The sequence below is a fragment of the Rhineura floridana genome, chromosome 19 (genome assembly GCF_030035675.1).
Source record: "Rhineura floridana isolate rRhiFlo1 chromosome 19, rRhiFlo1.hap2, whole genome shotgun sequence".
Taxonomy (NCBI): Eukaryota; Metazoa; Chordata; class Lepidosauria; order Squamata; family Rhineuridae; genus Rhineura; species Rhineura floridana.
In genome coordinates this window covers 27321282-27342989 of record NC_084498.1, presented here as the reverse complement: position 1 = coordinate 27342989, position 21708 = coordinate 27321282, and the positions used below count along the sequence as shown (strand labels likewise).

At 47.4% G+C, this 21708-nt stretch overlaps 2 protein-coding genes across 5 annotated transcripts; one reads left to right on the top strand and one right to left on the bottom strand.

The window, feature by feature from the left end:
* Positions 1–813: 813 nt before the first annotated feature.
* POP5 (POP5 homolog, ribonuclease P/MRP subunit) lies at positions 814–5054 on the top strand. The gene is made up of 5 exons (XM_061602905.1): positions 814–1140; positions 1830–1972; positions 2889–3038; positions 3126–3209; positions 4257–5054. The coding sequence occupies exons 1-5, from the start codon at positions 1016–1018 to the stop codon at positions 4361–4363; spliced, it is 609 nt and encodes a 202-aa protein (XP_061458889.1). The 5' UTR covers positions 814–1015; the 3' UTR covers positions 4364–5054.
* A 1773-nt stretch (positions 5055–6827) lies between these two features.
* On the bottom strand, positions 6828–21379 carry RNF10 (ring finger protein 10). 4 transcript variants are annotated; one of them, XM_061602900.1, is made up of 17 exons: positions 20771–21379; positions 18229–18434; positions 15808–16004; positions 14766–14856; positions 14044–14228; positions 13812–13948; positions 12885–13045; positions 12283–12402; positions 11760–12009; positions 11304–11437; positions 10581–10698; positions 9970–10071; positions 9439–9570; positions 8979–9079; positions 8704–8764; positions 8165–8323; positions 6828–6989 (listed from the first exon to the last, which is right to left on the bottom strand). In XM_061602900.1, exons 1-17 carry the CDS (start codon positions 20895–20897, stop codon positions 6916–6918), a joined length of 2355 nt encoding a protein of 784 aa, XP_061458884.1. In that variant the 5' UTR covers positions 20898–21379; the 3' UTR covers positions 6828–6915. The 4 variants fall into 4 exon arrangements, with proteins under 4 accessions (XP_061458884.1, XP_061458883.1, XP_061458885.1 ...); XM_061602899.1 differs by having other exon boundaries at positions 8165–8326; positions 20771–21378; XM_061602901.1 differs by having other exon boundaries at positions 8165–8326; positions 9976–10071; positions 20771–21378.
* Positions 21380–21708: the final 329 nt, after the last annotated feature.

Below are 21708 nucleotides of genomic sequence, written 5' to 3'. Positions count from 1 at the left end.
CCTTAGTCCCCTTTTAACATCACTCCCCTAGATTTCTTAATTGTGTTTTATGCATTTTTAAAATCTATTTTAATTCCCCCCCCATTATATTATGATTTTATTGTGAGTCGCCAAGTGCCTTATTGTAGGGTAGAGGGGCGGGACAGAAATATTTTTAAAAATTGAATATAACTGAGTTTTTTGGGGAGTTTCATAATAAAGTTAAGTTTTTGAGGCTCCACAAGACTGTGTTTATTTTTTTTTCTTCAGGACTCCGTCACCGTGTACTGTATTTGCATGAAAGACTAAATTTGTGTGTCTCCTTCCTCTCTTTTTTTAAACGTGATACTCTAATTATTTTACGCGACTCACCCATTCCTGCGCCCTAAATACAAGGTGTATTTATTTCATGAGGGAGAAACAGAGAAGCCGCTCGAGGCGATGTGGGCGGGAAAAAGGGTCGCGCGCGCCCCCAAGCGGCCAAAATGACCAGCCGAGGGAGCGAACATCTCCGGCGGGGGCATGTCCAACGTGACGGAAAAGCGGAGAAGACCAATCATATTTAAACTTGACAAGAGAAGGAAAAAAGGCGGGCTGGGGTAATGTAGAACTTCGTTCACTCGGCGGGAAAAAGAGAGAGGCGTGGCCAATAGGAATGTGACTTCTCCCCCCCTTCTCATTTAGCCAGTCCCGCCTCAGCACTGGATCGTTCTGAGCGACTATTGGCTATGAACGGAGGGTGTATCTCCTATTGGGCAACCGTGTAGAGGACAGAGATATATATGGAACAGTCATTCCCTAGCTCCAGATTCAGAAAGGAGGATCCATTTTTAGATGTTCTCATGGTTGGAAGTGAGAAATTCGTGGATTTCTCTAATATCCTGTATGAGCAGTTCCCACTTCAGGAGGGGGGATAATTATTTGTTATAACGAAAAATCAGAAGATGTTACTATCTCTGAGGTATTAAGGACTTCCGCCATAGAGATGGCAAGGTCTAGAGCGAAGCCACTTAGAACCCGTCCAGAATCCTAGCCAATGGGGGGGTTTCAACTGGTGCCGGAAGCTCGGGCCCTTTGCCACCCCAGCCGTAGACTCTATGAACCTGGTGTCACCGGAAGTTCAGCAGCGCCTGGCACGAAGATGGTGAGGTTTAAGAACAGGTAAGGCTCTCCCTGCTTTAAGGTAATGATTAAAATATCGCCACACAGAAGGAAAGGGGATAGGGAGGAAGGAGGAATAAAAGCAATCTCATGCAATTTCTTAGTTACAGAGTTCTAGTAACAACCAGCTAGGATGGAAAGATTTCACAGAGGAGCCCCCAAAGTTGCTGATCTCTTCAAGCAGAGGTGATGCAGCCCGATATCTCCTCCTCTCCTGCAGCCTGATGGAAAGGCTGGTGTAGATGACAGTTGACCAATTTTTTTTTACAAAAACCAGAGGGCATCCAAAACGAACCCCAAAAAAGAGGCGTTGTTATCTCAAGATGCTAAGAAAAAATGAGGATTTTATTTTCAAAGCAGCTCTTTTGGCCAATTACTGTGTAGAGGCCTTTTTTTAGGGGCTGTAACTACAAAGACGCTATTATCACATGAATGCTCAACGTTTAAAAACAAATTAAATTGATGTCATAGAAATTGCATGTAAGCTTCTATGTGCTTATTCAAATTGAAACAAAATTCAATCCCCCCGGCATCTTGAGAAAACATCATTGTTTTTGAGTTGAGACAGAAGCCTGATGAGGCTAATCTTCAGCAGAGCAGATGAAGAGGCCTTGCTTCATAGGGCCTTTGTGGATGAATTGCCTCACTGCTTGCTCTGATATACTGTCCTTTTCTCTTTGCTTCTGCAGGTACTTCCTTTGTGAGATCGTCTCTGAAGACCCTTGCTGTCTGCAGCTCATTGAGGAGCGCACAGTGCACAACACAGTGAAAAATGCTGTTGCACGAATTCACGGAGACTTTGGACTAGCCTGTTGCTCTATTGCTTTTGCAGGTCTGTGTTTGGGGCTTTGTTTGCATCCCATTGGGCTTCTATGGCCTTCCCCTCCTTAGGGAAACCTGTCTAGTCTGAGCCCCTCTAAAATCTCCCTATAGTTCTCTGTTATGTACAACTCCTTGGAGAAAAAAGGTTGGATACAAGTGAAATAAATAAATATGTTGCCATCTGCTATGTGCCTGGCAATCCTCCTGTTTCTGCAGTCCCAGGAAGGCAGCAAACTCAGGTGGTGGGACCCAGTTTAGTGCAGACCTGATGGTAGGGGTGTTTGTATGCTTTGAGTGCTTTTATCCATATTTTCATACGGCAACCTGAGATCTGAAGTGCAAAAATTAGGGAGCACTATTGAAAATCTGTAGAGAAAGGTCCTAATAACAGATGTAATTTGTCAGGCAGACACAGATGAAACAGAGGTGGAATCCCTGAGCAAGGGCTGCTCCAAGGCTGAACAGGCTACAACACATGCTGAAAAACCAGTTGAGGCTCATGTTGTACTTCAACAACGGTCATTCTTGAGATTTGAGTTTATGTCAGAGAAGTCTTGTATACTTACCAATCATGAGAGCTGAAAAAGTTGGTTTTTGTTATAACTTCATTCTTTCAAGGTTCTGAAGGCGTTGTCTTTGGTCTTATTTCGTTCTCACAGCAACCCCATGAGGTTGGGCTGTTAGGAGATATTGGATGGCCTAAGGCCAGTCACATAACTTTCATAGCTGAGATGGGATTTAAACACATGTATTCACTGTACGGATGGGCTACTTTGATCACACTTTCAAACTTGTCTCTGCATTTATAAAAGTGGCTAAGGAAACCTGGGGCTTCACCTTGGGATGGGGGCACAATAACGTATTACTTCCCCCTGCCCAACCCTGTGCTAAGCTCTGACACCCCTCTCTTCTCTGCATCTCCCCAGTAAAGTATCTGAATGCCTACACGGGAGTAGTTCTTTTGTGTTGCCGGAAGGACTTTTATCGGCTCCTTGGTTCATCTCTTCCATTTATCACACACCTGGAGAACAAGAACCAGCATTACCCCTGTTCCTTTAACACACTACATGTTGGAGGTGAGCCCACAAGAGGATTGTTTTAGTATGCAAATACTGCTGCCTTGCTTCTGGTGTTTTTGACATGTTTTTCTCCTCTTCCATCAGCTACAATACGGACATGCCAGAGATTCCTAATTCAGTACAATAGGGACCAGCTGCTCCTGCTGTTGCGTAATTGCTCCAGTGAAGGTAACTAACTGCTTAGCTGGTAAGATTAAAATGGACAGACACAATGCACCTCAAAGCTGGGCTTGAGTTAGAGTCCAGTGCGAAACAGAGGTTTTATCTCTCACATTGGTGTTATCCAGCTCTGCATTCAAGAAGGCATCACCTCTCCATTCAATCACCCTACAGCAACTTCCTCCAAGCAGGCTGTGGGGGGTCTACTAAGTTTCCATTGATCAAGTTGTGATGGGTAGCTTTGCTGTCCGGTGAGTTATTTATTGTCTCAGGAAGCTCTCGCTATGTTTAGTCAGAGCAGAATGTTGCCTACAACAGGTTGTCAAGAATGCCTGGCTTGAACACTTAAAACTAAAATGGTTCTGAGGCAAGGAATTATGGGGCCTCTGAAGGCCATGAGTTTGCAGTTCTCACAGCTGAAGCTAATTAGGCTATAAGCAAGAACGCCTGCTTATCATTGGAGACTGGTACTTCAAGGCCAAGAGGCCTGGGAAGGTTGGTGAGTGCATGACCTTTAGGCATGAAAGCTCCAGAAGGTTTCATCATCAGAAAGCCCAGCCCCCTGATTGGCTAATTAATTCCTGGCTAAGAATAGGATTCAAACCTTAACCTTTGTTCCCTGAATCCTGAATTGCGCTCCCAATTGTTCGTCCGGCAAGCAGGACTTGCATTTGGCACAAATCCAGAAAGTAATGCCACATGGATAAAAATGGTTATCTTTGCTGTGCGCAGCATTAGTAGGTTTGTAACTATAGCCTGGGGAGGTTGGGGTTCTTCCAAGAGGTAACAGTGGACAAACTTCTCAGAAAGGGAGCTATCCCACCTCTAATCCCCTGTAGATGGAGGTGGGGGGGTATGGTGGATGTGCTCTAGCAGGTCTCCAGTGCCTACAGAGGCTTAGCCAGCACTCTTGATTGCTAAGTAAACAGCAGCCATAGGAGGACTACCCAGAATCCTCTGCAACAGTCAATGTGGAAGGGGATTACTTGAAGATAGAAAATCACCACCCCTAGATTGCCTTGTCTTATGGAAGTTTTGACTTTTTTTTTTTAACAGCAGACAGACAAGCCATCCTGAAATCAGTGCAAAGCTGTACGCTTGCGGGAGGGCAGCCGTTTCAGAATGAAGAAGAAGACAGCGACGTCAGCACTGAGATGGCCTGAACAAGCAGCACCCTGGAGCCTCTTGTAGGACAAGGCCATTTCAATGAACGATTCTTGCTGGCAAGAATCAATACATCTCCTCAGTCCCTTTTAAAGCCGTTGCTGTATACGGCAATAAAATTAGGTAAAGCAAAGTTACTTTCACGTACATTTAATTTGTAGGATGACCCCAGTGAAGACTTGTGCATACCACTGTTAACATAAAATGCTACCACTTAAGATCATTTTTACAACTATATCTATCCTCTACTAACCGTAATGCTTTCTTGGGAGAACAGTCGTCCTGCTGCGGTTTGCATGCAATAGACCTGCAAAAACATTCGGTAAGAGCACAGAAAGCTGCTGTTTCAGGAGTGTGCTCCTTGCCCCTGGGATAATACCTAAAGTAACTCTCTGCTGATAATTTAAAATGCCATACCTAACTTTCACAAGTTAGCTGAAAACAGTTTGCATCTGTATTAGAATTGCTTTTTCATATTTTTTTTAATATGTTTTTAACCCTTTTTTAAAAGATGTTTTTAAAGCTTTTTTTAAAAATGGTTTTAACGTCGTTTTGTTTTAATGTATTTTAAGGTGTGTTTTTATGATGTTTTAAAGTGTTCTTTGCGTTTCTGTTTACTGCCCTGGGCTTCTGCTGGGATATAAAGCAAATAATAAATTAAATAAATAAATAAAAAGAGCAGCCACCAAGAACGTAATGCTCTATTTTGATCCCGAACTTCCTCGAAAACAGGTCTGGGCAATTCTGCCCTAAAGGACCATGTTTGGGGTGGGCTGCATACATGTGTACCCTCCAAAAGTGGAATCTCAGCAACTCTCTGTTGTTGCTGGGAAGAGCTATCAACTGGAGGAACATGATGCACAGAGATCCCATTGGTGCTGGGAATTATGCTCCCCCTCAGTTTGCCCAACAGCTGTTTGGCAGGCTGAGGGAAGCACAACTGTGATGGAGAGGAGGGGGCATCCCAAGTGAACTGTGCTCCCTGCAGCCCACTAAACAGCTATTTGGCAGGCTGAGAGGACTGCAGTGACTTTGGTGGCAGCAGCTTAGTCTCCTACAGGGAGATAATTACTGCATGAATGGAACCTGCAGCCACCAAGCAGCCAAGACCAAAGGAAACATCCTCAGCTTCTTTGTTTTTTGCCTTTGCCAACCTAGTGCCCTCCAGGTGTTTGGGGCTACAACTCCCATCAGCCCCTAGTAGCACATGGTGGTGCTAGTTGGCAAAGGCTGGTCAAGCTTTTGCCAAAAGTACATCCTTAATGTGCCTTAAGTCTGATTGCATCCACTAAATTGCAATTCAGCCAAGACAGAGGAACTGGCACAAAGGTCAGCTTTCAAGATAAACAAGTGAGAGCAATTCAGCCACAGCAGTTAAAACTGCCCTCGGTGTCCTATTAAGCAAGAGAAGCCAGAAGTCCCCAGCATGTTGGTTTGGTTGGATGGCGCTTGTGAACTGGGAATGGGAAAAACTCCAACCATTATGAGGACCTGAATGAAGAGAGGCTTGCTCCAGAACCGTCTGCTAAAAAAAGAATAAGCTACAGCTTAGGGAAACATGTTGTTGTGCATATGGTTTATTGCAACTATTTTGCCTTTGCTGGTATGGTACACTGAAGTTCACTGTCTTCAATTGAATGGACACTTTTTAGTAGTAGTAATTAGTTTCAGATCAAGCCACAAGCAGTGCAGAATGAGACCTTAAAAAAAAAAGTGGGGGCAGGAAGAGTAAGGAGAAAATGAAGCAAGGGGTAAAGTTCACACAGTAGACCAAGTTGAATCCTGGAACCAAAGAAAGAGGCCGTTCCATGCAGATCCTTGGGGGCTGGACCTGCATACCTGTACAAGCTACCTCTTCTGTGCAAAAGAGAGACATCCTAATTCCTCTCCAAGTAACCTTAATTAGCACCATTAACACCAAGAGCAGCTCCTGCGGGCAGGGCATGACTTTCTCTCCTGCCTAGCTGAATACAACAGCATCCTGAGCCCAGCCAAATTATCAGACAAGTCTTCCCAAAGTGAACCTCCTGCGGTCCTTACCCTTTGGGGGAAGATTGAAAATTGGAAACACAAGCTGAATAATTTCCTTCTACACCAACCGCCCCCCTTTCTTTATAAGGGATTCTAATTACCCAGACGCAACTATCAGCGTGTGCTCTGCAGCCAGGCCCCTGTACCTGTTTCCAGAGTGGGGCAGATGCTTAGCCCACTGCAGCCATTGGACTCCATCGCACACAGGCCAACAAGCAATACAAGCCCCCTGCCTGCCTGCTCCTCGAGCTACAAGCCTGTGTGCTGCCCTGGCCATGCTGTTATTTCCCAGGTCAAAGGAGTTAAGCTTAGCACAACCCTGAAACTTTGGCTTCTGCAATGCAAATACTTTGTTTTGGTATCAACTGAACGTACACTCTTCAAAAAAATCCCTACCCCGTCCCCAAGTCCCCAGAAACAGACTTCCTCTGCTCAAACTTAAATACTTTTTATCTATAGCAGCAAAACCACAAAAGCAAACGAAAGAGAACCAGGTGAAGAAATCTGTCCATTAGTAGGATCACTTGGTATGAACCACGGAAGTGCTGAACAGTAACTTTTGCTTCTGCTTCTTCTTCTTGCCTCTTTTTTCCTCTGCAAAGGGAAAAAACGTCAGACTCAGGTTTTCAGAAGCAACATCTTTCCTACCAGGGCTGCTAAATCAGTTGAATTACTCCCAAGTAGGCATTTCCTTTTTCCGCCCTCCTAGCCAGTGTGGCGTAGTGGTTAAGGTGTTGGACTACGACCTGGGAGACCAGGGTTCGAATCCGCACATAGCCATGCAGCTCTGTGGGTGACCTTGCGCCAGTCACTGCCTCTCAGCCTCATGAAAACCCTATTCATAGGGTTGCCGTAAGTCGGAATCGACTTGAAGGCGGCACACACACACACACATTAAGGGGCCATCCCAAGATCACAGCTGCTGTGGTTGTTAGTTGCCCCTTTCTAGGGGCTAAATGGGGGACAGGGACCCTGTGGCCCCCCAGATGCTGCTGGTCTCCAGCTGCCGTCAGTCCCAGCCAGCGCAGCCAACAGTCAGGGATGATGGGACAGTCCAGCAACATCTGGTGGGCCATTGGCTCCCCATCCCTGGGAATAAAGATCAAAGCAGCAATTCGGGGTCAGAGGAAGTCATCCATCTGCAAAGCTCCTTTCTAGTCCACTACGTGGTGGACCAAAAGCCAACCGTTTCCAGTTTAAACCCTCACAAACCCCGACACCTGGTTGATTACTGACTAGAGTGGGGGGGGTAACCAGTGTCAGAGGATATGCTTGACATGGAGAAGGTCCCAGGGCCAATCCATGGCATCTCAGAGAGTAAAGCAGGACGAGTATTATTCTCCACAGCATCAGATCTAATGAGACAGCAAGCCACATATCTGCTCCATAACTGTAAGCCAGTGCACTCTGCCACATGCTGCTGGAGCCATAACTCTGCCTCAGGAGTATAAGCAACACCCCCTCCCCCTCCAAGCTAGAATGTGTCTAGCTAGGTTTGCTAGATTGCCCTGCACTGTGCTTTAATGTTCTACCTTGCTGTTGGGGCCATATCCCTGAATACCAGTTGCTGGAAACTGCGGAGGGGGGGGAGTGCTATTGTACTCAGGTCCTGCTTGTGGGCTTCCCACTGGGGCACCTGGTTGACCACTGTGAGGAGCCTTGAGATGAGCCTCAGATGTGCCATGGACAATCCCTTCTGTAGCGCTTTCCTGCATCACCATTAAGGGGCTGCACAAGAGTGTCAAGCTACTAGAGTATTTTTCTTTTACCCAGGAGATGGTCAGAAGTGGACGGCTTGTCCAGTTTAAGGAAGGCTGCCTCTATAGCTTGGCTGAAGGAGTTCTGGAAACTAGGCACAGGGACACGGTCCGAGTTATCACTCTCCCCATCGCTGTCTCCTGGAGCAGGAGGTGCCAAGGTGGCAGTTTCTTCTGGGGGAAAAAAACATCTATTCTTAGATCACTGGAGAGGATGACTAGGCCTCCATCACAAGCACTGTGGGACAGCATTGAAGAGAGGCAGGCGTAACCCCCTCTCCTGTCAAGCAAAGGCGGTTTTATTTAGACACTCCTTTGGCTTGACTGACTTTACTTACAGCACCTTTTATCTTGTGCTAACATGCCCGCAGCTTTGTTGCTGCCTGCTCGATTCCAAGATCTTGCAGTTAAAGATGCCTTTAATTGTTTTATTTTTTACCACCATTGGCGTTAACCACTTTAGCAGCTACATGTAGAAAGGTGGGGTACAAACTGAAGACACCCTTTCCTCTAGGAGGAGACACCAAACCAAACAGAATCAACCTGCTTACCTTTCTTCTTTGGCTGTGAACTATTCCATGTTTCTGGTTTAGCTTTTCCAGCCCTCAGCATCTACCAAAAACCAAGGACAGGGAGTCAGAGCAGCCACACCCTATTGATGCACAACTAAAGAAAGCTTCAGATTGAGTGCATTTCAATAGGTCAGTTGAGGTGACCTTAAGGGCTCCATTGTGCACTGAAACTGACTCACATTCTAACTCCTTAAACATTTCTTGTACCGAAGAACTAACTGGGTACAACGGAAGATCCTGTACAAGGCACACACCTGGGCAAATGAGGGGAGGCTAGTTTCCTCCTCCAGATTTCCAACACAGAGTGATGGGCTGCCAAGGCTGGCTGCAGGAGATAGTGGTGTAGGCAAAGACTCTAAGGAGAAAAGAAAAACCACACATTTGATGTACAAACGAAGAGGTGCATGATTAAGGAGGCCAGACAGCAAATAGGGGTTCCCTGCTCCATGCCTGTGAATTCTCCTTTCTCCAGCACTGTGGTCTTCCAGATCTCATGACTGTCATCTGTAATATGACTGATTATAAGTTCAGCTGGAGACCCACTGTTACTTCTGGTAGCTGCTGTTCAAGCGTTTCTAAGTCCTAAGTCCTTTGTCTGCCAAAGTGCTTGGTACTGCCCCACAATGGATTCTGCCCTGGCTAAGGAAGTAGAATTAAACCTTCCAAGAGTAAGTGCAGTGGTTGTGGCAACGCAGGTCTCTCTCAGCTGCTCACCTGGTTGACAAACAGGGATTCCGCCAACAGCAGACAGCGCAGCATCGCTCTCGTTCTCAGCAGGTTCTCCTGAAAATGCACTGAAGGCAGGGAACTGCTGCAAGTTTTCTAAAGCAATGTGAACCTCTGGATCTAGGCAGAAAACCAGAAGTTCTATTCACTTGGACAAAAAACATCCTTCCATATGATGATTCAGATCAATTCAAGTGACATCTATTCCCCTCATGCATAGTACATCTCTTTTCTTTTCAGAAGGGTGTTAAAGCTACACTGCTTGGGGCTGGGGGAGAGAACAGGAGACAGCTGTTTGAGCAATCCTTTGACTTTGTTGCTTGAAACAGGGGAGTTCCACTTTGCATCCCCTCTGGCCTGTTTTGCGTCATACTACCCCTGGTGATCTCGCCAGAGTAACTCACAAGAGGCCAAGGTGTGGCGCAAAGAATCCTACTACCTACTAAGGTGATTCCCATCTATGCACTTCCACTTCAGGACAATAAGAGACAAATAGACAAGCCCAAGATGGCCACTTACACCTGCCTTGCTTCTTATTTTCCTCCATCTCAATTCTGTGCTCCCGGCGTCGCTCATCACGAGCTTTCTTCTGTCTCAGGCGCTTCCTTTTTTCAATGTCATCTAAGAACCAGAGAGAGAGATCTGGGGTGAGACTGGCTGCTACCAGCAGCACACAAACACATCTTCACAGTTCATCTGTCCCCACCACCCCACACTTTGGAGTAAACTCCCAGCCGCACCCCTTTAGAAGCCCCACCACAATGCTTGGCTTCGTCTTCCATTGCAGGACCTTGCCATATTCCAGACTCAAGCATCTCGCTTCCGTTAGCTGCCCCCTTCCTCCCAGCAGAGAACCTTAGATCAGGGGTGGCCACGATGGCACCTTCCAGATTTTGTTGGACTAGAACCCCCCTCACCACTGGCCATGCTGGTGTGGGACTGATGGGAGTCAGAGTCTATCCTCATCTGCAGGGCACCCATATTGCCTATCTCCCGCTTAAATACATCAAAAGCAACTCTTCGGCTACAGCTGGGAATGCACAGCAAATCTAAGGAGGTGACATCGTCCTTTTCAACTTGCTCACAAAAACTCCTTTTACAACAGAAATCGAGAACTTCCTAATGCTCACCTGAAAACATCTGCAGTGTTTCCTTTGAAATCACAGGAGGCTTCAAAGCCAGTTCACAGATACTGAACTCACAGGTGAGTGGCAAATGACACAGGTAACGATGACGCTGCCGTACATCCTGCAGGTAGAAGTTGGGGGTTTAGAGGGAACAGAATTGGTTATGTGACCTTTGAACATATCACAGAAGCTACCTGTGTGGGCAGAATGCTGGTCAATACCAATACCTCATGTCTTATTTTCACCCATACTATGAATTCATTGTGAGAGCCAGTGTGGTGTAGTAGTTAAGGTGTTGGACTACAACCTGGGAGACCAGGGTTCAAATCCCCACATAGCCATGACGCTCACTGGGTGACCTTGGGCCAGTCACTGCCTCTCAGCCTCATGAAAACTCTACTCATAGGGTCGCCATAAGTCGGAATCAAATTGAAGGCAGTACATTTACATTTTATGAATTCATTGCTCATGGAGGCAGCAGTGACACCAAACATAGCCAACCTAGCAGCAATCGCAACTATTTTTAAGTGTAAAAAACAATCAAGTGCATCGAAACCTGCCCGCACCAGGCTGCCAGAAAAGTTTTTTGGGAGATGCTAACTTCAGCTGCCGTCTCTCGCAAGGAGAGATTATATATAGCAGACGTGACTCAAAGAGAGCTCAGCCAAGGGGCCCTCCTCAGCGAAACCCCACCAAGGACAACTTGGCAACTAAGAGTGCTGTTACCTCGGTCATGGAGTGGCCAGATATCTCCACCACAGTGGCACTGATCTTCTCCGGGCTCTTCTCCAGGCTGCCGTACTCACGCACAAGACAGCGAACGTTCACTGGGTGAAGATACAGGCACTGCCCATCCTCAGCTATGGGATTGGAAGAGAAGTCGCAGGACAGTTACAGAAAAAGCAGGAGAAGGAAACAGGGCAACACTCCTCTTGCTCCACTTAAGAGGCAGAAGCCCCAAGTCTATAGTGCTTCTCTACACACACCCACAAGCCACTGCACTTTGTGTTAACCGTTAAGAAGCAGAGTGCACAAGGGACACAAGGGATAGTCACATCCAATGCCGCTGACCCTGTCCGCCAGTGGCACGCAGCTCCCCCCACCCCAAGATTGCCCAGGAGGGAATGTGGCCCTTGAACTGATAAAGATTCCACCACCCTTGCCTGACAGCATTGGGCTAACCTTGATAGAAATAGTAGAAAGGAGTGGTACTCGTGTGCCCACTGCTGAATGCCGTTTTAGATTTCTCACAGGCGGATTCAGGCAAACTAGCTTCTCCCATTTCCCTCCTTCCTGCCAGGTCCACCCCAGATTCCTCCGCATCATCCACTGAGGCCTCTTCTGTCTCAGAAGGGGGTAGAACACCAATTGCAGAATCCTCAGAAGGCTCCAGGATTTCTTCTTCAAAAGCAGAAAGATACTCCACAACAGGCTGTTAAGAGCAGACAGCAATTAGCAGCCATCTCTCTCAATCCATTCAAGCGAGCTCTTGAAGCCACGAAAGCCTCAGCTGCACCCCTGCCATTACCTCTGCCATCGCTCTCGAGGGAGCTAACAGGGTTTTCCTGGATTCACCCTGCAAAGCGAGAGTCTAGCGCAATAGTCTCGGCAGCACCAGGACTGCGCTATTGTTTACTCCATCCTCATGGCCTTAGGGGCTGATTGCGTAGAAAAAGCAACTTTGCAACGTAACTCCAGCGCTCACCTTCCTCTCCTGGGACACTCCTGCTGCTTTGCCAGAAGAGTCTGCCACAACAAGTGCCTCCACAGCTCCTGCAACGTCACTCTCTCTGTTTCTGTCAGACATCAAGCTGCCCTCTCGATCCTAGAAGCCAAGCCACGTATTTTTATCTCAGCACCACATACATCAGCCTTGGCCAACCTACTGCCCTCTGGATGTTTTGAGCCACAACTCCTGAAGTTAAGCCATCACTTGTGCTCTAGAAAGCAGGCACCGGTGACAGCAACACTAAACTATTTGGGTTGTATGTGACTTGAAGACCCAACCTATCTCACAAGGTTACTGTGAAACTGAAATGCAAATCCAGAACCACTGTGGAAACTGGCAAAAACTAAAGGTAGATCTACTCCCACTAGTTCAAGCAACAACTACAGAAATATGTGTGGCTGTTAATCCTCCACCTCTCAAAACAAGCTTCTGGTCATCTGTCAAAGTTGAGCATTTTCATGGTAAATCCCCCTAAGTCACTCATATTAACAGGCACCATAATAAGGAAAACCCACTGCTTTACCCACCACCATCACATTAATTTAAACCCCCCCCACACACACACACAGATGCCTCACCTTCAGCTCCTGAATGGCAGCTTCAATGAAACAGGCTTCGGGGGTGCGCTTCTCCTCCTCATACTGGCGCAAGAGTGCCTCCTTTTCCTCCAAGACAACTTCCTGCAGCACCTGAGCCTTAGAGGCCAGAAGCAGCTTTGAGAACTGGCCATGCTGCTCATCTGGACAAAGACATGCTAAGTTAATGGTATCCATGGAACACGTGCGACCATCCAGCTGGACACATCCTACAAGACAAGACTCTGATCTACATTCTGTCCTCCAAGGCAAAGCCTGCTCTCATGTAGGAGTTGCTGCTATGCCTTCCTAATGGACTCTGCATACGTAACCTCATAGGCACACGCAAAGGCCTTCCCCACAAAAAAATAGATTTGAAAGACATATTCCGCTGCAGCCCATCGAAGCTGCTGCTGCATGTGCTTAGCTGCGGTGCCCACACGTTTCTCTGGTTTGCAAGTGTGCCCATTGGTCCAAAAAGGTTGGCAACCTCTGCTCTGCCCTCTTAGCCCATTTGGTTTTGGTCATTCTGCATCTTCTATTCAAGTTGGATGGTCACCCCCCCTTCTGAAGTCCTGGCTGGAAAGATGTGACTATTTTTAATATAAAAAAATAAGATTTGACCGATATTATATTCCAAAAAGATGGTCTAACATGGAAACTATTGGTGACATGCTGGACCCCGCAACACTGGTATGTGCCAAGCAAATGATTTACTAGCACTGAAGTTATATCTTCGTTTTATTACGGAGGACTTTCAAGGAGCCACTGCCAAGACTGTCCTCCTTGTGCAGCAGCCCCAATTCATTTCATGGGGGCAGGATAACTTTGAATGAGATTGTGCCTCATTCCACAGATGCTGCACAAGAGGCACACTTGACTCAAATAATGCAGAATGCATAATTGCCAGCTTCCCTCTTTGAGACTCACCTCCCAAATGAATAGGCTGCTCCAAATGTGTCAGCTTCGACTTTGGCTGTGCTATCAAAACCCCTTTCTCCCGTTGCATCAGCTGCATTGTAATGGTATCACCAATTGCATACTGACGGGTTTCCAAAGCAATAACACTGTGAACAGAAAAGGAAATGTTGAGTGATAGGTAACTTGCAAACCAGTTAAAAGAGATTGAGGCCTTTGCTCAGAGAATCTCTTTTTTTTTTACCTTTTGAGGTCTTTCTTGTGGATAGAGCCGTAACAGATGGGGCACTTACTCCAAGTCTTCTCACTCAGAGAAAGATAATGCAGGATGCATGCCCAGCAGAAGATGTGCCCACAGTGGGTGATCTTGGCAGCAGTAGGCGGGTATAAGCATATTGGACAAGAGGGCACTTCATGGCTGCAAATCCGCTAGAAAAGTGCAAGAGAATACAATTTAGTAAGCAAACTTTCTTTCTAAAATATTTATTTCCTGGGGGAGATAGTATTTGACTTTTAATCCGTAACACCACCACTAGCAGTGACTCCTATTTGCAGAGGAAGAGGATGTATCCCTTCTTCTAGATAAAAGCAAGTTGCTGACAAGAAGGAACAGCCCTGAAAGGACAGGTTTGGCTTCCTTTTTAATTGTATTAAATCCCTCTTAGACAGCAAGACTGCTCTTGATCCTGTATGGTGTAAAGTGGGGGCCCATTAAGAATATGAAAGTTCATATACCAAGGATTGCCCAAGAGGCCTTTGCTAAACTGTCCCCCTTCAACTTGGTATTTTACTACATGGTTAAGGCCCCCCATTCTCTTGCTGCTGTCACATACTCATTCCAAAGCTTTGACACCCAGAGTATCCTACAGGAAGTTAAGCAAGTGACAGGTTAGTTTAGCAGGTGGTTAAGCAGCCAATTTCCTTAAGCCTGTGTAACAAAGCTTTCAAGGCAAGCCCATTGCTAACCACTTGCTCCACGAAGTCCCAGTTGACCAGCGTGTCTGGGTCAGTGAAATGAACTGTGTAATCCTGGTCATCACACACCACAAACTGGCAGCTGGAAAGCAAACACAGAAAAACATAGAATTTTAAATAGTCACTTGATGCTAAATTATCTGAAAAGGATCCAGGGACACAGCTATTCAGGATAAGCAGTGGCTCTATTTACAACCATCTGACAACATTAAAAACAGTACAGGGGTGACTAACCAGTGGCCCTCCAGATGTTGTTGGACTCCCAACTCCCATCAGCCCCAGGAAGCGTGAACAATGGCCAGGCATGATAGGAGTTATAGTCTGGCAACATCTGGAGGGTCACAGGTCAGCCACCCCTGCCTCAATATTATATGGATGAACCTTGTGTAGGAATCTGATAGTTACCAATTTCATCAAGTATAAAATAGTATCAAATGCTGAACAAGTCTCTTTCCTTAACTGTCACCTTTCAAGGCTTGCTCTCAACTCTGGTTGGAAACACTAACAACATGTTTTGCTATGATAGACTTCTGAAGAGTCTACAAAACCAGAGTAACAAATTAAGAAGTGCACCTTAAATTAATCCCAGGTCTTTCTAGTTGCAAAACCTTCTAAGCAGAGGCCGCTTCATAAAGCTCTGCTTTATGGAGACAAATCTGGACCTGAAGTTCACACGGTTGTCACACTATGACTTTTTCCCCTCAGTAAACAGATTAATACACAATTAATTAATTTTCTGTCCCACACTTCCTTCCAGAAGGAGCCCAGGGAGGCAAACAAGGGACAAAACTCTAAAGCATCTTAAAAACATCTTTTTTAAAAAAAGAAATCTGTAAATACTTAAGACAAAGGTTGTTGAAACAGCATTATACTAAAAGTTTACAGAAAAAAAGGAATTTCACTAGAAAAAGTAACAATGTAAGCAAATAGAGGTATTTTCCATTTTCCTTTGCCTTGATAATTTTTTGCTGGCCTCCCTCTCCCCTTAGGTACCTGAGAAACAACTACAACCCTGAACTGATCTCCCACTCACTTGGCTTGTAGGAAGAGCTCTTTGCTGAAAGGCTTGTTCTCCCATCTGTTCCTTTTTGCCCAGGTGCCACGGCCGTTCCCAAAGTAGTTTGTTTGGCCACGAGGTTCAAAGGTGAAGTTCAGCAAGTGGTTCAGACTAATTTTCTTGGGGCCAGAGAACTGGGCAGGGCTAAACTCTGCCCGCTGGGCCTCTGCTACCTGAAAAGAAAAAAAGATCACCAAGCATGCACCAATAAAATAAAAAAGCTGTGCCACATAAACATTGATTTTGTGCTGGTACGTAGGGAACACACGCCCAAGGATTCACTACCCAAGACTGTTGCATGGAAACCTTCAATACGCAAATGGGAGCAACAGTCTCAGCAGCCTGAGTACTCAGTCCAGGCAGCCATGTTCACATCAGCCACTTTTAACTGATTCAGCACATGGGGAGATTAGAAGGCAAACATTTGAAGCCATTACTTCCTACTCAGTTGCTAACTTGCTTATAATGAGTACGCTATACATCATGAAATGTCAACCACTTGGTATTTAATGGGGTAAAACTGCCCCTGAAGGACCAGGTCCGCAGCCTCGGGGTGATCCTTGATTCCAGGCTGACCATGGAGGCTCAGGTTTCATCGGTATGCCGGGCAGCTTGGGGTCAATTGCGTCTCATCCGAAGGCTGCAACCCTACCTTCCTGTCCACCAGCTCCCACTCGTAGTACATGCTCTGGTCACCTCTCGTTTAGACTACTGCAATGCGCTCTACGTGGGGTTACCCTTGAAAACAGTCCGGAAATTACAACTGGTACAAAACACGGCGGCTCGTTTACTTACGAATAGCCGCCGTTATGATCATATTACCCCAGTGTTATACAATCTTCACTGGCTTCCAGTTATTTTCCGGGCTCAATTCAAAGTGTTGGTATTAACCTTTAAATCCCTATATGGTTTCGGCCCAGTATACCTGAAGGAGCGCCTCCAACGTCATAAAGTGTGCCGCCCTACAAGATCTGCCACTCAAGGCCTTCTCTCGGTTCCACCGACTAAAGTGGCTAGGTTGGTGAGGACTCGAGAGAGGGCTTTTTCTGTAGCAACCCCCACGCTTTGGAACTCCCTCCCAATGGATCTTCGACATGCCCCTTCCCTAGATATATTTCGCCGGGGCCTGAAAACTTGGCTTTTCCATCAGGCCTTTATGACCTTTGAGACTTCCAAGGTGAACTAGTCCTAGAACTGTAAAAACAATCTACTAAATACTGTAATTTTTGTATTATACTGTACTGGCTATATTGTTTATTGTATTTTATTATGTTTTATTGTAAGCTGCCTAGAGTGGCCACTGGCTAGATAGGCGGCCTATAAATTAAAGTTTATTATTATTATCTCTAATAAACAGATCACATGGTTGAAATCCTTCTGCTCTGTCAGATTGCTACCAATCAGATGTGAAGACAGAAGTGCATCAGCCTTTTAACATTTTCACCCATTCCTGACATCTCCTAGTTGTACAGGCAAAACTGAAACACCACACACCCATCAGAACAAATACTATTTGTGGGAAGATGAAGCACGTCCCATTTTGGTTGCCTCAAGTAGAATTTCTACCTGAGCTATGCCACTAGGGATGAGAACAGGGGTGGATAACCTGCAGCCCTCCAGATATCACAGGACTACAACTCCCATAATCCCTGATCATTGGCCATGGGAGCTGGAGTGCAGCAACCTCTGGAAGGCCAGAGATTAGCCACCCCTGGATAATAGTCAGCAAGTGAAGATGTGCTTCCTAACAGGTGAAGTAGTAGTCTTATGCACAACCCTCTCTAGGCCACAAAGAACACCAGATTACGTCTCCTACAGCTTCTCTTGTTTCCATTCAGTTCATGCCTGTAACCACCACTTCCCAGCAAACAGATCCCATGAGTTGAAGATCGTAAAAGGACAGCTAACTAATACATGCTTTCTCCATGTGAACTGATGTCTTCACCCAGAAGCAAAGCTTGGGCCAGATCTGGTGGCTGGATTGGCAAAAACATTCGGTGAGCAGCTGAAGAACACGGACGCTGAAACACCACATGTCTGAGAATGCACAATGATGCCCCCCTTCTGCAGGTAGTGGGGAGAAGAACCCCTTCCCTGGGCCAATTTAGTCAAGCCAGGAAAGCTTCTTGCCTGCCATTATTGAAGGATGAATTTTGCCATGATTGGAATATCGGCTTGATCTCAAAGGCCATGTTGCTGTTATGGCTTCCCCCACAGCTCTTGCCACCGTATCATCAATTTAGATTTGAAAAGAAGGTAAAATCACTAAATGGAATTCTTTCATATTTTACACGACACAGAAGAGGAGCACAAGCATGTTCTACACAGGAGATGTAGAAGAAAAAGGCAGTCATTCTATTCCAAGAAACATGACTGTCCAGCAAGACAGAGTCTCACCTCATCTCGTCTTCCACCATTAGAAGAAGAGCTAAAAGGTTTGCCGCCATTGCTGTGTCCCCCCCTCTGAGGGGGCATCTTGTTAAAAGCTTTGCTTTTCTGTGAAGTGGAGCGACGGGTTTGGGTGGGGAAGTTCTCATTTTTGGGATACGAAGTTTCTCGCTTACGATTATAACGCTGTTTGGATCCATTTGCATTTTTTCCATCTAGAAAAAGAGATAAAGCAAGACTTTTAAACAAAAACACCAAAATGCGCAAGTTCAGACTGGAAAATGAAATCTTGGCTACAGTTAAGGCAATCACTTCACACCCAGTGCAAGCTAAAAGCAGCCAATGTAAACATACCCCATTTTCAGACTAATAGATGCCCTGACTTTCTGTCTGCCAAGTTTCAGCTGTTGTGGTATCTTAACCCCTGACAAATGATAGTTTATATCATAGGGGTGGTGAACCTGTTGCCCTCCAGACATTGCTGGACTACTTCTCATCGTCCTTGGCCACTGGCCATGCTGGGTGGGCCACAGGTTCCCCACCCCTCCTACGTACAAATGTCAAAAGCTGTCACTGAGTGTACAATCCTCAACAGCTACTTTTACTGAACAGCCAACTACAGGTAGGGGGCCATTCGATTCCTGTACAAGCAACTTCTGCAGCTTGAGTCACATATACAAGAAATATTTTTTTCTAGAAGAGTTCTAGCACTCATCGTTGAAAAGGATGACATCTGATAGCTGACAGACAAGGGGTCACAACGGTGCAACCTCTTGCCACACTGACCTTAACAGGATTTGAGGATTATGTCCTCAGAATCAGCCATTTGCACAACTAGTTTAGATTAGATTAGAACATAATCAGTGCCTGTGCACATGTCCTGTGAAAGTAGGAAGCAGCCCCGCTCCACCCAAACCTCCTCCTCTCTCCGCATTACATTCTTCAGCAGCAGCAACCAACAATTAATTCAGTGTATAATCAGTCTGGATGAACTGCACAGTTTCCCAGTTGAGATAAAAATATGGCGTAAGCATACATAAACTTCACAGAAGGGTTCCCAGACACACACAGGCAGGCTTTTAAAGACGCTTGCAAGTTGTCAGCACTTTACACGTTCGCTGCGGGAGATGCCTGCAGCACACACAGCAGCTGGGTTTGCCACACGGAGCATGGCCCTGCCCTACCTGGATGGCCTTTTCACCCAACTGCTCTCTCAGCCTCCGTATGCCTATTTGCAAAGTAGGAATGATGGCTCCTGCCCTCCCAAAAGCAGAGCAGCAAAGACATGTAGGAACCAATCCACAGCAGCATTTCCACAGTTCCAGTTCTAGAACAGTGGCATGCCCATTCCCCTTTTACCACTGCACATTACACTAGCCTCTCTTAACCTAGCACTTTCCAGATATTTTGGACTTACGGCTTCCACATCCCCAGCACTGTACAGCCGTATTGGCTTGGGCTGATAACAGCTGTAGTCCACAACAACCGGAGGCCCCAGGTCGGGGAAACCCAGCCCAGCGGTGTTCCAGAGCAGTGTGGAACCTGTGGCCCTTCAAATCTCTTGGTGGAAAGGGCATCTGCATGCAAAAAGTCCCAGGTTCAATCCCTGGTGTCTCCGGAGAGAACTGGGAAAGACTTCCTACCTGAAATTGGATCGGAGAGTCGCTACCAGTCGCTGTTGACAACAGTGAGATAGCTGAGCCAGTGGTCTGCCTGCGGAGAAGGTGTTCAACCACAATTAACCTAGACAGGACCTGACATCCCAACAGCATCTGGAAGGCCACAGGTCCACGGTCACTGCCCTAATCTGAACAGTAACAGCTGTTGCATCCAACTTGCCTCTTCCTAGAACGACCCTAACTTGTCAAGGCCCACTGCCAACTTCTTGTGGCAGAGTTCTATAGCCTGGCACCATCCGGCATGAAGCACAAGGCTGTATATGCACCATACATCTAAAACACATCCCCCCCAAGAATCCTGTTAAGTGTCGTTTAAGGGTGCTATAGCTCTGTGAGAGGCCAAACTACAGTTCCCAACATTCTTTGGGGAGTGCAGAATGTGCTTTCAATGTACACTCGGTACGCACCCCAAGGCCTACGTAATCTGCTGTTGATCTTGGCCTGTGGGTTGCACCCTAAGCTGGTCCTCATCAGAGTAGACCCACTGACGTTAATGGACATGACGAACTTGGGCCGCTAACCTTGATGGGTCTAGTCTAGCAGGACTTAAGCTACAGGCAACCCTTTAGAATCCACACCTACCTACCCAAGAAAAAGCCCACTGGCCATTCACTGGTGGTGCCTGCCATTAATCTGGCCCCAGACTGTGGTCTGAAGGCCCATGAGGCCAGTCAGGTCTGCTCGGTGCCTGGATGGGAGACCGCCTGGGAACCATATGTAAGCCGCCTTGGGCTTCTCTCATGAAAAGGAAGGCGAGGTAGAAATGTAATAAATAAATAATATCAGCGGGTCTACTCTAAGTAGGGCTAAGCTGGACACAACCTTGTATCTACACACACACAGCGTCCGCCTGCCTGGCCCTCCTTCCTCACCGCCTTTGGGCTTGGACTCTCCCCCAGCTGGGCCGGCGGAGTTAGAGCGCGGCTGCTGCCCTTTGCCTGCCGCCGCCGAGGAGGAACCGGGGCCGAGGCCGGAGCCGCAGGGGTTGCTCTTGTCCATCCTGTCGTCGGGTGGCGCTGCTGCTGCTGCTGCTGTCACGGGCGGGCTCTGGAGCTTCCGCGGCCGCCGCGGAGGCGCTGCTGCGGAGGAGGCGGGCGGGCGAGCGGCTGGGGCTGGGGCCGAGGCCCAGGCTCATGGCCCGGCGGCGGCGACGGCGGGGTCGGCGCAGAGCAGTTGTCTCGGCCACCTTCATGGCGACATTTTTCCTTGCTGCTTCGCCCTGACGAGGGAAAAGGGACGAGGCGGACGGCAGGCAGGCAGGCAGGCCGGCCTCAGGCGCCGAGGCGGAGGAGAAGGCGCCGCCGAGAGAGGGCGAGGGAGCCCCGAAAGGCCAGGCTAGGCCCGGCCCTGGCGGTGAGTGTTGCTGCCCCAGGGAAGGATCCCCTCGGGCCGCCTCTGCACGACCGTGGACGCCTCAGCGATGCCGCCGACGCTGCCCCGTAATGGCGACGAATCGCCAACAACAGTGACGAGGAAAGGTCCCGGATGAAACCTATTTGTAGCAGGGGGAGGGCCCAACCTCGCCCGCATTGCATGCTGGTCGTCGCGGTCCTTCGACCCCTCAGCCCCCACGCAATCGGAGCGCAGGAAAACTTCACCTCCCGGCATGCTCTTGTGCCGCAAAGGAGGACGCAAGATAATAACAGCAGGCCGCCTGGTTCGTAGGCGGACCCTTTGCCGCGTCGCCTCATGGGAGTTGTAGTGAAGGAATACTAGGAGGCACGGGTCAGCTGTGTGTACTCGGTTGCAGCGGACGTCGCGGCAAGGATGCACAGAACGAGACACAGTGTTGTGGAGCCTGAAAGGTTAG